This window comes from Heliangelus exortis, chromosome W (assembly GCF_036169615.1).
Source record: "Heliangelus exortis chromosome W, bHelExo1.hap1, whole genome shotgun sequence".
Lineage (NCBI taxonomy): Eukaryota > Metazoa > Chordata > Aves > Apodiformes > Trochilidae > Heliangelus > Heliangelus exortis.
This window is the reverse complement of record NC_092453.1, coordinates 11,490,918-11,507,302: the sequence shown is the minus strand read 5'-3', so window position 1 is coordinate 11,507,302 and position 16,385 is coordinate 11,490,918. Positions and strand designations below refer to the sequence as shown.

At 46.0% G+C, this 16,385-nt stretch overlaps 1 protein-coding gene across 1 annotated transcript in view; it reads right to left on the bottom strand.

Annotated features, from left to right (window-relative positions):
• LOC139789309 (unconventional myosin-Vb-like) overlaps nt 1–16,385 on the bottom strand; it is a 123,750-nt gene that overhangs the window by 53,376 nt on the left and 53,989 nt on the right. The window contains exons 11-14 of the mRNA XM_071729828.1: nt 14,394–14,475; nt 12,849–12,989; nt 9,727–9,849; nt 8,327–8,410 (exon numbers count right to left, since the gene is read on the bottom strand). Of these exons, the coding sequence (XP_071585929.1) occupies nt 8,327–8,410; nt 9,727–9,849; nt 12,849–12,989; nt 14,394–14,475 (430 nt within the window). The remainder of the gene's footprint in view (nt 1–8,326; nt 8,411–9,726; nt 9,850–12,848; nt 12,990–14,393; nt 14,476–16,385) is intronic.

The window sequence follows — 16,385 nt, the reverse complement described above, 5'->3', positions numbered from 1 at the left end:
AGCACAGCAAATCCCCCAGGAATGGGGTCTTCAAACAAGGAGCAGCCCATGGCCCCAAAGGCACCTTTGCTTTTCCAGAGAATTACAGAATCACAGGACTGTCATGGCTGGAGAAGACCTCTAGGATCACTGTGTCCAACTGTCAACATCCCCCTGAATAAAATATATTGATCAATATCTGTATCACCCCCACTGAAGCATGTCCTGAAGTGCCTCATCCACATGGTTTTTAAAACCCTCCAGGAATGATGGGGACTCCAGCCCTGCCCTGGGCAGCCTGGGCCAGGCCCTGACAACCCTTTCCAGGGAAAAATTGTTCCCAAGCTCCAATCTAAACCTCCAGCTCAATTCCTCTTCTCCCATCCCTTGCTCCTTGGGAGCAGAGCCCGACCCCCCCTGGCTCCAACCTCCTCTCAGGGGGTTGCAGAGAGCCAGAAGGTCTCCCCTCGGCCTCCTCTTCTCCAAACTCAACACCCCCAGCTCCCTCAGCTGCTCCTTACAAGTTCTCCAAAACCTTCTCCTTGTGCTCCAGACCCTTCTCCAGCTCCCTTGCCCTGACACAAGCCAGGATGCTGGTGGCCTTCTTGGCCACCTGGGCACACCCTGGCTCCTGGTCAGCTGAATCAACCAATACCCCCAGGTCCTTTTCTGCCTGGCAGCTTTCCAGCCACTCCTCCCCAAGCCTGGAGTTGTTGGGACCAAAAATTAAGGACCCACCAGCACCTCCTTTAATACTTTAAACTATGTTATTTTTCTTTAAGAGGAAGGATCTTCAATTTTGCATTTGGCTGGGGAACTTGATTCCTAAGGAAGCCACACTAAATCTGGTCTGGTCAGAGCAGTTAAATTTTGACATTTTGACCCCAGTTCTGCATCCACACTAGTTCCAGCTCCAGCTGTGCTTCTATTCCAACAGCAATTCCTTAAATATGGAAAAAAACCCCCACTGTCACCAAGCTGCGCTGGGTGACACTTGCCAAAGCCCCCCATGATGCCATCCCAGGAGCATGCAGATCACCAGCAACACCCACTCTGGAGCACCCATGGGAGAGGATCCCAGCACCCCCATCCATCTGCTGGACACATCCATGCCAAAAGCACCAACACGAGGCAGCACTGCACTCCACTGCCTCTTCCCTCCATCCCAAGCTCCTCTGCAAGCTGAGCTGAGTTTATTTCCATCAAAATCCCAAGAAGAGTGCTGAGATTTACCACTTCATGGACATGAACACACAGCTCCCTGATGGAAAGGGCTGCCTGGCTCTCTGCAGCATCTCTGCACTAAAAAATATTTCCAGCCCTTGTCTCACAGGCTGCTTGCACAGCTTGGAAACACAGCAGCCTAAATACTACTGAGAAAAAGAAAGTGTTTGCATTGCATTAGCAAATTGCTTGCAGGCTCCAGGACAGCTTCTGCTAAAGATCTCCTCCATACTCAGAGTTTTATTTTTTATCTCTGTAGCACTCTCATTTCCTACCAGAATAAAGGCTCCTGTCTTTTTTGCCTAAATCTCTTCCTCCTCCCCCAAAAGAAGGCATCCTGACAGCTATTGTACTTCATGGCATGCTACTGTCTTGGGTGCTTTGACTCCTACAAACATGGGATGTTTGGGTGGCATGTGCTTGATGCTGGAAGATGTCCAAGGTGACCTCCAATTCACCACCTCACACTTGACAATGCAGTGAAACCCTCAGCTGTAACTTCAGGCTTCAAAACATCTTCTCACTGCTGGGAGTGCCATGGAATCACTGAATGGTTCAGGTTGGAAGAGACCTTTAAAGGTCACCTTGGTCCAAACCCCTGCAAGAAGCAGGGAGAGCTTCAACTTTTGACAAGGGCAAGGAGTGACAGGACAAGGGGTAACAGCTTTAAATTGAAAGAGGAGAGATTGAGATGAGACATCAGGAAGAAAATCTTTGCTGTGAGAGTGCTGAGCCCCTGTGCCAGGTTTTCCAGAGAAGCTGTGGCTGCCCCATCCCTGGCAGTGTCTCAGGTCAGGTTGGATGGGGCTTGGAGCAACCTGGGCTGGTGGGAGGTGTCCCTGCCCATGGCAGGAGTGTTGGAACTAGATGATTTTTAAGGTCTCTCCCAACCCAAAGCAGTCTGGGTTTCTCTGATTCTAAGTCAGGTGAGAGCCCCATGCAACCTGATCCTACCCCCACATCCTCCACCCACTTGCTATTAACACCACGAGCTCTCTCTTGCTCCTCTACGAATGCTCACTGAGAACCTCAGAGGTGAATTTCCAGCTTGCTTAAAGCAAAACTGGTGTGACTGGGACCCATCAGCACCTATTCCACAGATACTGAAGGACAAGCAAGAAGAACAGATCCCTCCATCCCAGTCAGCAGAGTTCAAAACACTGGTGCGTAATCCATAATTACCGAGGACTGGAAAACCACATCTCACCAGCATTCCAATCACTCTCCTTCAATCAAAGAACATCAACCCTCAGCTCTTTTAGCTGACCAGCAGTAGCAAACTGTTGGGAAACTGTCTGGAAGAAAACAGACATGTGAGCAATCCTGACTCTTTAGCTTTAGCTAGAGTAAACTAAGGGCCTTAAGACCCAGTTGCAAGGTTACTGAAAGATGAGCTATGGGAAAAAGATAAGGGAGCTGGCAGTAGAAAAGAAGAATAACAGGATAATGAGGTAGCCAGCAGAAGTTCTGTGAGAACAGAATTTGTGTCCAAGATATAGCCACCTGCAAGATATCGTTATATAAACAAAGGCTCTAGATAAAGCGAGTGTCCACTGTTAATAAACGACTTCACTTTAACCATATTGGTGACTGCGTGTCGTCCTTTAAGCCTCCGCGGATTTTTTTCCCACATTTGGCGCCCGAACAGGGACCCTCTCGCTGTTGCTTCCAGGAGCGATGAAGACAGCTGGAATGAGAGGGTAGCGAGAAAGCCGACCGAAGGAACGGTGCGGCAGGAGCGGAGAAGCCAGTCGAAAGGAGACTGCTGCCCCGGCGGTCTGTGTAGCTGGTGCCCGGCTACGGAACGAAAGAGGTACCTCGAAACTGAAGAATCTTGCCAAGAAAAAGGTGAGCGGCTGGGGAGGAGATGGGGTCTACACTCTCTAAAGAAGAAGAGGCAGTAGTTAAGCTCCTCCAATGTATTCTCTCTAAGAGAGGTTTATCACACGAAGGCAGGACCTTACGTGAATTACTGAAATGGGCACGGGATAGAGACTTGATCCCCTCGATGGGTACCGTTTTTGAGTTACCTACTTGGGAAGCCATAGGTACTGCTCTATGGGATAAAATTAATGATGGAGATAAGGAGGCACGACGCTTAGCCACACTCTGGAAATTGATTAGAGAAACCTTAAAAGAAACGAAAAGTGAAAGAGTAGCAGCCTCAGCGTTTGCTGCCTTAACACCTGATCTACCAATACCGATGAATGCTCAAAATATGGACTTGACCTCTAGGCAGTTATTTGAGACACCTAAGGTGCCCCCACCAGCACCTGAAGGGACTATACTGATTCAAGCTCAGCCAACTGTGCCATTTGACCCTGGAGGGTCAGATGAAAAGTAAAAATGGGACTGAGAAGCAAAACGAAAAGCGACCGAAAACACCACCAGAATCGTCGGAGGACCCAGAGGGAGAGAAGCCGGAGAACACAGGCGAGGAACCTTGGAATGCAGACCCCCCCCTCCTGCCTGCCTGCCACGGCTCCCGAACACTCTGCCACCGCTGCCTTCCTCTCCACCTCCAATGCCTGATTTATCTTCTTGACCACAGTTGCCATCAATTAATCCTCTGCTTCACCTGTCAACACCATCAGTGCCTGCTATAGAGCAACAACCAAGGAAAGAACTGGGACTCGGAGACAAGCAACTCAGGGAACTGCTGAAGAAGCTGAAAGAACTGGAGACCAAGGATGAGTATACCCCTGAAAAAACCCTAGTTTTTTGCTCCGGGGAACACCCTGAACAACCCAGGGGCACTAATTCATTTTTATCCCCTGATCAGTTCCCTATCCCTGCTCCTACTTCCCTTAACCCTTTAACACCCACTGCTCCACCTCTTCTAGATCCAACATGGGGAGGGGAGGGTGGTAGAGGGGATAGTGGGGGGGGGGGGGAAGGTGGAATCAACAATTGCAATTTCATCATAAATGGCAGATGCTGTGTGAAAATGAAGCTGTGATTCCTAGACAGAACACCGATGCATTATACAGAGTGCAAGCACAAATGTTACTTGGTGCTTGTCCTTTTGTATGTGCAGATTTGCAGGCATGGTTTCAAACTGAAGTGTTACAACTTTCACAAGAATTGGCGTATAAAGCTTTGTAAACTGTGCATGATCCTGCACAAGCAACTCCCTCCTTTACAAATATTAAATGAGGGAGTGGAGCCATATCAAAAATTTGTGGATCACTTATATTCAGTGGTAATATCACATCCCGACTTGACAGAAGAGATGAAAACAATATTTTTTTATATGTCAGCATATGACAATGCTAATGAAAAAAACTAAACGTGCATTAGGACTACTCCCAAAAGGTGCTACAGCAGCCCAATTGTTAGAAGCTTCTGAGCAAATGCTAGAAGCAGATAAAGCTGCTTAAGGACCATCATTGCAATATGGTTCTCAATATTGATTTATATTGTGGTGCATGGTCCACTGGTGTTTCATACAGAGACAAAAAACAAACAAACAAACAAAAAAAACCAAAACAACAACAACAACAACAACAAAAAAAACTTGGTAATTACACTTGAGTTTTGGTTTGGGAAATTGTACCACTTCTTTTAATTTTAGGCTAACTTCATTAGATTTTATGAGAATGAGCATGCCTTTTCAGAGCCCGAGAGTTGCTGCGGGGAGTGAGAGCTGCTCCTCGTACAGAGAGCACCCCCACTCCTGCCTCCGCAGCCGCTTCTCGCCCCCCCGCACACAAGGGCACAACTCAGATGTGGCCGGTGAGCATTGCCAGTGTATCTGTTGCAGCTGCTGTCTCTACCCCCACTGACACTGCTGCTGCTCAAAAAATGAGCCCTGATGCAGACACCACAGCAAAAAAAAAAAAAAAAAAAAAAAAAAAAAAAAGGGGGGGGGAAAGTGCGTGCTTTTGCTGTCTTTGTTTATTAGGCCTTTTTGAGCCTCAATTTGGCATCCATGGAGGAAACCAGGACTCCACTGTGCCGTGACCCGGGAGGGGTCTGGGGACGCTTTTGGGGCCCCCTGACCAATTTTTGTCGGATAAGCCTCCTCTACCCTCTTGGTTCTATGCACCAGTGGACACCAGACCTTCCTCATAATAAAAAGGTATTTAAGTCCTTCCATTGCAGTGTGAAATGTGCTTTTCATATTGTATTGATAATAGGTTCTTGTTAATGTTGTAATTCATGTGATCGTTTATATGTTGATTATGGGATCCCTTGTCTATGTGTTGATTGTTGATTGTGCTATTCTGTTGCACTGCTAAGTAGATGAACTTAACTTCTGGTATTTTAACACAGATGCTAAAAGATGTTGATAGTGTCAGACATGCAGTTTTATAATATCATGCTGCCATTGACTTTTTATTATTAGCTTTTAGGTTATGTTTGTGAAGACTTTGATGGAGTGTATTTGCATGAATTTATCTGATCATTCAGAGTCAATTCACAATCAAAACCGATTGATTAAGATAACATGAAAAATTAACTGTTGCATATATTGGGTTAAATGAATGGTTAAATCACTTAAGGATATGGGGATAGCTTAGAGATTTAATTAGACAAGGTTTATCAATTATATTTGTTATTATTGGTTTTGATGCTTTCGTATTATTAGTATGTTGTTTATGGCAATGTATTATTAGCATGTTATTTCACGTGATGAAGTAAGTCAGGCTTGCTCAAAAACAAAAAGGGGGATATGTTGGGAAACTGTCTGGAAGAAAACAGACATGTGAGCAATCCTGACTCTTTAGCTTTAGCTAGAGTAAACTAAGGGCCTTAAGACCCAGTTGCAAGGTTACTGAAAGATGAGCTATGGGAAAAAGATAAGGGAGCTGGCAGTAGAAAAGAAGAATAACAGGATAATGAGGTAGCCAGCAGAAGTTCTGTGAGAACAGAATTTGTGTCCAAGATATAGCCACCTGCAAGATATCGTTATATAAACAAAGGCTCTAGATAAAGCGAGTGTCCACTGTTAATAAACGACTTCACTTTAACCATATTGGTGACTGCGTGTCGTCCTTTAAGCCTCCGCGGATTTTTTTCCCACAGCAAACCTCATTAGCTGCTTTAGAAAAAGTCTCTTTCACCCTCTTGTTGCTGGCAGTAATTGCATTCTAATTAGCAGCAGGCAACTCTGCCTCTGTGGGAGCACTCGGACGGTGACGCGGCTGCCGATGGAGAGGAGGTGATGTCCTCACTGTGTTAAATGGAGTGTTCCCCCTCACCCTCTGCATTCCCATCCCATGGGAATACAAAGAGGAATGCACTGAGAAGAAGCTCAACATGAGCCACAGAAGCTCAAAATGAGCCCTCAGTGTGTGCTTGCAGCACAGAAAGTCAACCATGTCCTGGGCTGCATCAGCAGAAGCACAGACAGAGGTCAAGGGAGGGGATTCTGGGTCCAGTTCTGGAGTCCCCAACATCAGAAGGACACAGAGCTCCTGGAAGGTGTCCAGAGGAGAGGCACTCAAATGCTCAGAGGGCTGAGCACCTCCCTGGGAAGCCAGGCTGAGGGATTGGGGTTGTTCAGCCTGGAGAAGAGGAGGCTCCCAGGTGAGCTCAGAGCAACCTTCCAATATCTGAAGGGGCTACAAGAAAGCTGGGGGAGGGCTTTGGACACAGGGGGGTAGGGAGAGGACAAGGGAAATGGGTTAAAACTTGAAGACGGGAGATTGAGGTTGGACATGAGGAAGAAATTGTTTAATTTGAGGGTGCTGAGCCCCTGTGCCAGGTTTCCCAGAGAAGCTGTGGCTGCCCCATCCCTGGCAGTGTCTCAGGTCAGGTTGGATGGGGCTTGGAGCAACCTGGGCTGGTGGGAGGTGTCCCTGCCCATGGAAAGGGGTTGGATCTTGGTGATCTTTAAGGTCCCTTCCAACCCAAGCTGTTCCATGAGTATGTCACACAGGGCTGATCCCAAGAACAAATGTCCTCGTGGCACAGTCTTTTGAAGCAGAAATTGAGGTTTTAGGTCCAATGAGGACATGGGAGTGGCTAACATGGCACTGCCACTCTTCTTGGTTGAAGGAAACTGGGTTGGCTTTGACAGCCACAGAAAAAAAATGTTTATTTGTTTCTACCCATGGGGGGCACGTTGCAGGAGAGAGGGAAAAAAAAAAAAAAAATCAGGAGAAATTAATCTACTGGCCTCTGGAGTGCGGAAAAGCAGGAGCAGATGAGGAAAAGCAGGAGCAGATGAGGAAAAGCAGGAACAGATGAGGATTTGGAGGATGTGCAGAGTTTGAGGATGCTCCTGTGCTGCTCTTCTACCTGGGACAGCTCAGCACTGGCATGGGCTGGTGACAGACACCACTCCCACATCATTAAAGAAGTGGCTTTAAGGCAGAAGTTCATCAAACTCACCCAAAATTTTCTCACAGCCAAGTGAATTTGAGAATATTTTAAGCTGGAACACAAACACAGATTTTGAAGTCTCCTGCAAAGCCACCACCATCTTGTCTAGCCAGTCCTTTTGCCAAGAAAGGTTGGACCTTGATCCTTGAGGTCCTTTCCAACCTGGCACTCTGTGATCCTCTGGATTCACAGGGTCCTGGCACTTGATCCCAAGGAGCACGAGCTTAGTTTGCAGGCCAAGGAAACCCAAATCTTTGGATGAGGCTTGGAGCAACCTGGTCTAGTGGAAAGTGTCCCTGTCCATGGCAGGGGGGTTGGAACTGGATGGTCTTCAAGTTCTTTCAACCCAAACCAGTCTGGGATTTTATGACAAAATCTTGTTTAATAGGAATGCCAGCAAGCATCAGGCTAATTTGCTCATGTCACCTCTTGGCAGCTCCACAGCAGCTGGAATGTCTTGGAGACATGCCAGCATTTTCAAAATAACCCTGTTTTTTGCATACTAATCATTAAAGACATCAGAAGTTGCAGGTTTGGAAAGGCTTTTTCAGGTGCACCACCACCACAGTGGAGGAGAGCAGAGGACCATGCACATCCACACCTGGCTGCAACCCCAACCCCCAGCAGCCTCATCCTTCCTCTTCCCACTTATTTCCTTCCTCCACACCTCATTTATTTCCCTTTTTTTGCTGCTGTTCATGGAGGTGCTTCCAACCACTTGTGCACACTTCAGCTTCCAGTGGGAAGCTCCCACTTGGGGAAGCAGAAGTCTTCTCCTGCCTCAAGCTCTTACCTTGCTGGCTTTGAGGATGTTGATCTGTTCCTCATACACAGTGTCCCTGTTCTTCTCCAGAAATCCCTCACTCTGGTATTCCACCTAGCAGGAAATAAAGGAAAAAAGTTATGAGGGTAAAGTCCATCCATAGAGGGAGAAGGTGCTGTGCCCCACCACTCCCCAGCTGTTGGAGCTCATCTGGAAAACCTGAGAGGGAAAAGGAGGGGGGGATGACATAAAATGGTGATTTCAAGGTCACTTTTTATCAAATCAAGAGAATCTGAAGGAAAGCAAAATTCTTTCTGCAAACACAGATTGTTTCTTGGTGATTTAAGTGCTCTGTGTAGGACTCAACCACACTTCTATAGAAAGCAGGGACAAAAATGCAAAGTCAAGTTCTTCTGTTCACTCCTGAACTCCTTGTAAGATCAATAAACCTCAAAAGATGCCCTGGCTATGTCTCTTGTAGGTCTCTTGGTTTTTAAATTGGAGAGGGTTGGGATGCAAAGGAAGAATTTAGTGAGGACAGAAGAAAATTTTAGTTTACTTTTTGCATTTGAAGCTGAAATAACTGACCACAAAGTAAAAGCAACAACAACAAAAAAGGAAAACCTGAGATGTTTGTGAAAGCTAAAGGTGCAAAACACATCTCTAAGGAAAGGTGAGGATAAACCTTTGCCATGAGAAGTGCAACTCACATCCAGGGTAAAACTGGATATGAGAAACACCTGGATGGGATCACAGCACCTAAATGTGGTCTTGCTCCATGGACATGTCTCCAGGTTGACCTTACATTTCCTTTTCTAAAAAAGGTGTGTTTTGGAAAGCTGAAAACTTTTACTATTATTTGCTGCTGTGACGCCTGTTCCATCAGGGTTCAAACAAAGCTGGAGCCTACGGATGAGATCCTACAGCATCAGCCACTGGGATTTAGAGTCCATCAGTTGACATCTTCTGCTGGTGGGATCAACCCAGGGTAGCTTCTGCTCTTCAAAAAAAAAAAAAAAATTTCCATTTCTGATATATTTTCAGAAATTCACTTTGCTGCAGCTTTGAGGAAGAGGATTTTTCTCTCCTCTAGAAAGCACAGTTTTGAAGCTTAGCACAACAGTTTGAAGGCTGAAGTCATCACAGAATGGTTTGGGTTGGAAAGGACCTTAAAGATCATCTCATTCCAACCCCTTTCCATGGGCAGGGACACCTCCCACCAGCCCAGGTTGCTCCAAGCCCCATCCAACCTGACCTGAGACACTGCCAGGGATGGGGCATCCAAACTGATCTAGATCTGAACACCCAACCAGAACCTCCTCATGGGTTCTACAACCTAATTTTTCCTTCACATGGCTCTTTTTTTTCCTCTGTACCTTCCCAATTTCTGCATTTAATTCCCAGCACATGCAAGAGGGGGTCCCAGTTACCTTATCAGCAAAGTGGAGGATGATGAAGGAGGTGTTGGACATGCGGGGCTTCTGGAAGTGGTGGCTGCAGGCGTGGTGGTCATAGAGCTTCTGAGCCCAAGTCTGGTCAGTGCCTTTGGGAACCTGGACAGGGAAAAAAACCAGGAAATTTGTCTCCTCACCACTCCAATCTATTTTAAAGCTTGAGAAGAGCCTGGGCTTCCTCTGCTCCACGTTCCCCTGGATGTGATGTGCTGATTTTAAAGTCATATAAAAACTGAGGGTGTGAGGTAAGGAGGGGAATTCTTCTGTCAGATGAGGTGGCCATCCTGAAAGGGCCAACTTCCATCTATCTGCTCATGGAGCTGAAATCCCCCTGGATTTCAGGGATAAATCCACCTGGATTTCAGGGATGGGACATTCTGATTTCTGATGTTCAAACAAACCCATCAGTCCAGACAAGGAAAACACATTTGCTCAGATCCCCAAGTCCACAGCAATGGAAACAAGGAGCATTGAAACCTGGTCTGCTAGGAGAAGACTTCAGTGTTTCTGAACATGTGAGGACAGAAGAAAATTTTAGTTTACTTTATGCATTTGAAGCTGAAATAACTGACCACAAAGTAGAAACAACAACAACAAAAAAGGAAAACCTGAGATGTTTGTGAAAGCTAAAAGTGCAAAACACATCCCTAAGGAGAGGTGAGGATCAACCTTTGCCATGAGAAGTGCAACTCACATCCAGGGTAAAATTGGATCTGAGAAACACAGAAGGAGACAGGGAATGTTAAAGAGGATGTTTGGAACAGGGTTAGGAAACACATTTGGACCTTGGACAGCTTTACATGACAGCAACGTGCCAGAAAACACAAGATGGAGCCACCAGAGAGTTTGAGAACCTGATGGTTTTATGTTGATTTCCTTGCTGCCCTCAAGGACTCCATTCTTATTCCAAGGGTATTCCCTGTGGGAATCCTAGGCAGACCAGGGAGATAACTGGAGGCTGAACCAAATGACCTCCAGGGGCCCTCTCCCAGCTTCCTAATTCTACAACAGCTTCCAACTCTGAAGATGTCAAAGCTGTTTAGAAACCTCCCCCAAACCCACAGGTAACCTAAAGCCCTCTCTCCTCAGAGATAAGGGGCTTATGGTTTGCTTTCACAGGTCAGGTTTAATCCTTACAACTCCAATTCCCATCTGAGAGCTCTTTCTTTCCTTGCCAATTTCTATTTCAACCCTGTCTGCTCCTCCTCTGCTCAAGGCTCTCATTTGACCTTCATTAGCTGAACTGCTTCAGCACATACTCAACCACCCCCTCCCCAACCTCACATTAAAGACTTAAAAAAAAAAAAAAAAAAAAAAAGAAAATCCATACTGTGAAGCTAGAACATTTGTGCTGAGGTTTCATTATGCTGCCAGATCCCCCTCAATGCCTTTTGGAGTCCCAGAATATATTTTCTCCCCATTGTAGGTCCTCACCAGATGATTTCTAATTTCTCTTGACCTGCTTCCCCCCCTCCAGCACCCCCTGAGAGGTGAAATGCTGCTGCTGGTGATGTGGGGGTGAAGGTTTTCATCCCTAAATTGGTGCTTTCAGTTGACAGGTTTTGCTGACATGTCCATCAAGCTGGAAAAGGTTTGCAGGTTATTATCAAAAAAGCCAATTACAGGACTTGTAATAAAGGCCTGAGCTCGATGTCAGCATCACCCACTGACAGGTAAATACCCAGATAATTGACATGGGATGTGGGAGGAGAACAGATCTTGTGTTTCACTTTTCTGGGGTCCAAAAAGCATGGAGGAAAAAGGTAACAGCAGGCAAATCTTTAGCCAAGTTGCCCATATTCTCCTGGTGTAACTCCACCCCATTCAATGTCACCAGCAGCCACCACTGCTGGGTCCCTCAGAGAGGAGCAAAGGGCATTAGCAGCCAAAACTGTCCCTGTGGTCCCCACAACAGCCAAGAGCTGGATCAAGCCTGAAGAATTTAACAGGTTTCAGAGTGCAGGGACCAAACAAAATGGTGCTGGATATCAAGGAAATCACAAACCTGTCATGGTTGGAAAAGACCTCCAAGATCACTGTGTTCAACTGTCAGCACCCCCCCCCCAAAAAATAAAATTTAGATATATAAATATCCATATCACCCACAGGAGCATGTCCTGCAGTGCCTCATCCACAGGGTTTTTCAATTCCTCCAGGGATAGGGACTCCACCACCTCCCTGGGCAGCCCATCCCTACACCTGACTGCTCTCTCAGGCAGGAAATTCATCCTCAGAGCTGGGCTAAACCTCCCCTGGTGCAACTTCAGCCCATTGCCTCTATTCCCAGGAGGCCTGACCTTCATTATCTGACCTTCTCCTGAGCCAGCCCTGGCTGAGATGTGATTTTCATGGCATCACATTCATTTCTTCTCATTTTTAAGGAGTATTCCCAAGTCTGGATTCCAAAAGGGCAAAGCACCAACTTATTTGGATGTGCAAGTTCGGACAGCACCATCGTGCCTGGGAAGGTGACCCTGTCACATGGAGGAGATCATTCCCCCCTTGACATGTCACCTCACTTCCAGACAAGTCACACATGTCCCTAAATCCCAAGAGGGATTTAGTCTAAATAATGGATGCTAAAACTTTCCCTCTGATGCAATGTGACACTCCTGCTGGGCTGATGGATCATAGAACCATCATGATTGGAAAAGACCTTCAAGATCATTGAGTCCACCCCTCAGTCCTACACCACCTTAACCACTAAATCACCCCCAAAACACCACTTCAACCTGTTTTTTTAACACCCCCAGGGATGGTGGCTTCACCACCTCCCTGAGCAGCCTGTTCCAATGCTTTACCACTCTTTCAGTGAAGAAATTTTCCCTAATGTCTAATCTGAACCTCCCCTGGTGCAACTTGAACCCATTTCCTCATGTGTCTGATCAACTATAACAGCAGGATAAAACCCAAATTTGATACTGACCCTGCTTTGGGCAAGTGGTGGGGTTAGAGACCTCCTGAAGTCTTCCCCAGCTAAATGTTGTTTTGTTTTTTTGATTCCATGAGAACCACATGCACCTGAAGGATGTTTCCCCTCTGGAACCTTTTCTAAAAAATCAAAATGTCAGTGAAGAGGTGGGGATGGTTCTCTTTACCTTGCACTCTTCATCCAGCAGGTCCAAGATACCAAGTTTTGCCTCTATCAGGTCTATGCAGGGCTGGTTATCATAGAAGTCTATGAGAGTCCAAGGGATTCCTTCCTTCATGTACTCTTCTTGTTCCAGCTTAAACACATGCTGAGAATGGAAAAACACCCCAATTACTGACCATGACCCCAGCCAGCCCCCTCCCTGTTTCCCCACTTGGAGCTGAGCTGTCCCTCAGCACATCTAGAAGCTTTAGGTTCCTTTAGAGCTTTCTAGAAGCTCTGCCATTTACACAGTGTAGAATCTGGCAAGGAAAAGAACAGCATTAAAGAAGGAAACCAAGGGGCAGGGAAAAAAAAAAAAAAGCTTAAAGTGACTTTCAGTGGAGAACTAAAGCTGTCACAACATTTAGATGGGAGCCTTAAATTGAAATGGTAATGACACAGATATCTCCTGGGTTGAGAAAGATCCCTCCTCTCCTTCAGCTCTGCTGATTAAAGCAGGGAGCTGCAAGCTGGGAGCCCCCAGTTGGGAGCAAAGCTTCACAAAAAGCACCCATTGTCCTTGAAGGGATATCAGCAGCACCATCTGAGTGAGTCAGGAACATTGCTATTGCAGCTTCTTGACCTCTGCCCAAGCAGATAAATTGCCTCTGGCTCTGAGGTACCCCAAATATTTTTTTTTTATTATTTTTTTCAAAGCCACTTTTTTTTTCCTTCAAAGACAGCTTTTAAAAAAAACATTTCAAATGTGTCCTCTCAGAGTTCGAATTCAGAAACTTCAGAAGGGAGAGTTGGATGTAGTAAGCTACAAGCAATACAAACCCAATCCATAATTTACTTTTCATTTTTTAGCAGCAGGGATCTGATGCATTTGAGACACTGCAAATACTCAAGGGACTGGATTCCAGAGAGCCAAATGATTCCACAGTACTTAGCTCCTCAAATCTCACAAATTTCACTTTGTATCCTGAAACTATTCAGTTGGTTGGGGTTTTTTTCCCTTCTTACAAAAAAAGCAGAAGATGATCCCTTAGTGGTTTCAATTCCAGTGTAGGTAAGCACTTGTATAGAATAAAACAGAAGTAGCTCAGGTTTGGGTGAGGTGTGTCCAAGTTAAAAACTGAGAAGTGTGTCCAATCCTGCTATTTAATACAGTTTCCATCACAAAGGTTTAAGGCTCAGTGAATGGGCAGGTTCCCACCTGTGATTTGTCTCGCCCTGGAAATCAGGACTTGGCACAAGCCCATCCAGGTTTCAGCCAAAACCAACTTGGCAAACTTTCTGCTTCTTCAAAACCCTTGGTCAAGCCTTTGCAGAAGTCAACCTGCTGCCACTCTCAAGCTTATCAACTAAGCAAGCAGCATTTTTTACTTGATAGGAACATTTAGTGCAATTCCAACACAAATTTTTTGCCTGGGAGAGATGGTATCCCATGGTCTACATTCCTGTTGGCTGTGCAATCCAACCAGGATGGAGATAAAAGGCAGGAAAGACTCCAACCTTGGTAACTTTTCCTGCTAAGTTTGATGGGATGTTTCCAAGCTGACCTTACCAAGTTGAACTGCTGCTGGAGCTTCTCATTGGCATAGTTGATACAGAACTGTTCAAAGCTGTTCACTTCAAAAGTTTCAAACCTGCAAAAAAAAAAATGAATAAATCAGCATCCAGCAGCTTCTCCCAAATCTCCTCCTCTCTGCCATGGTGCCATCTGCATGATGGGGAACATGAGTTATTCAGCCATCTCCTCCTCACATTCCTCTTCTCCCAGATCTAGAGTTGATTCCTCCAAATTTCCATCATTCCTTGCCACCACTTGAGGGATTTGAGGGAACTCTTCTGCTACACACAAATGAGATGGTTTGGGATGACTGTTAAGTTTCCTGCCCAGCAGTGCTGAGATGAGAAATGTCACAGCCTCTCAGGGGGAAAAATAATATGACATATTAAGTCCAAATATCCTCACTGCAAAGGTGATGGAGTAACAGTAGCTGCTGCCTTAAAAGACCCAACATGGTCTATTTATGTAATTCAGTAGAGCAGAAGAAGAAGGAATTAAATTCATAGAATCACAGAATGGCTCAGGTTAGAAGGGAATTTAAAGATCTACTCCAACCCCTCTGCCACTGCGATGTCCCTCAACTACACAAGGTTAAATTCATAGTTATAGCTTCTGGACTACATCCCTCATAGCGTGAAAATTAAATAAAAAAAAGCAATTTCAGGAAGGCAGAGAAAAAGAGGGTGCTTTCACCTCCAACACCTTCCTTGGAAGGAGTTTGGTTTTCCTCTGGTTGATCCCTCCCTTCACCAGGGCTTCCAAAGCTTCCCTGGCAGAAACACCAACCCAACCTTTCCAGGGGCCAACTTGAAATCAGGCTCAAAACTGGCTTCCCAGTCACAATCAGAAAAGAAAAATATCCACACTTTTAATAACCGAAACTCCAGGCAAGCAGCAAAAATGCCAGCAGAGCCCCCAGAGTGGTGGAAGCTGAAGCATGCAACACCCAGGGATGGGCAGCCAGGGCTGCTTTTAAAAAAAAGGACATTTTTCAGCTACCACAGGGAATGATGTGATTTTTATTTCTATTTTTAAAGCACAGTTGGAAGGGGGAGAGGGAAAAAAAAAAAAAAAAAAGTCTTTGACACACAACTGGAAGGATTAAAGGAAGGGAAGAAGTGGCAATGCTCCCTTATGCTTAATAAGCTGCTATAATGATAAATGAGCAGTGAAATAATTGCTGGATAAGAGGTGCTGGCAGAACAGTCTCAAAGCAGTAAAAAAAATAAAGCCCCTTTATTTTTTTCCCCAAAAGCAGATTTTCTGGTGCTTCCTGAGGACTACCAGGCTGGTATCCACATGATGGGAGTTCTATGTTGGGTATTGCCAAGGTGGTAATGCTCTCCCCATTTCAAATGTCTGAGCCCTGGGCAAAGGCAACATCAAAAGGCAAAAGGAAATGGGGAATGGGATGAAGTAGCCACTTTTGTGCTTTTAGAAGCCTCAAAGCCCCCCAGAAAACCTGGAGCCACTCCCTTCTCTGTTTGCCCTGCGGCTGGCATTGCCCCCAGAGCTGGTGCAGCTTTTGCTGAGCCCCAAAAATGAAATGTACAATCATTAATGCAACAAAATTTGGTGTATGGGACCTAAGAATACTTAAGATGAAACACGTGGCAAGAGGCTCAGTGATCACAGGATGGCTGAGGTGGGAAGGGAGCTCAGAGCTCATCTCCTCCAAGCTCCCTGCCATGGGCAGGGACACCTCTCATCCAGACAAGGATGCTCCAAGCCTCATCCAACCTGGCCTTGAACACCTCCAGGGAGGGGGCAGCCACAGCTTCTCTGGGCAATCTGTTCCAGAGTCTCAGCACCCTCCTGCTGAAGAACTTTTTCCTCACATCCAGCCTGAACCTCTTCTCCTGCAGTTTCAAACCATTTCCCCTTCTCCTCTTGCTGGGCACTCTTGGGAAAAGTCCCTCTGCAGCCTTCCTGGAGGTTCCCTTCAGGAATTGAAAGGCAGCTCTGAGGTCCCCATGGAGTCTTCTC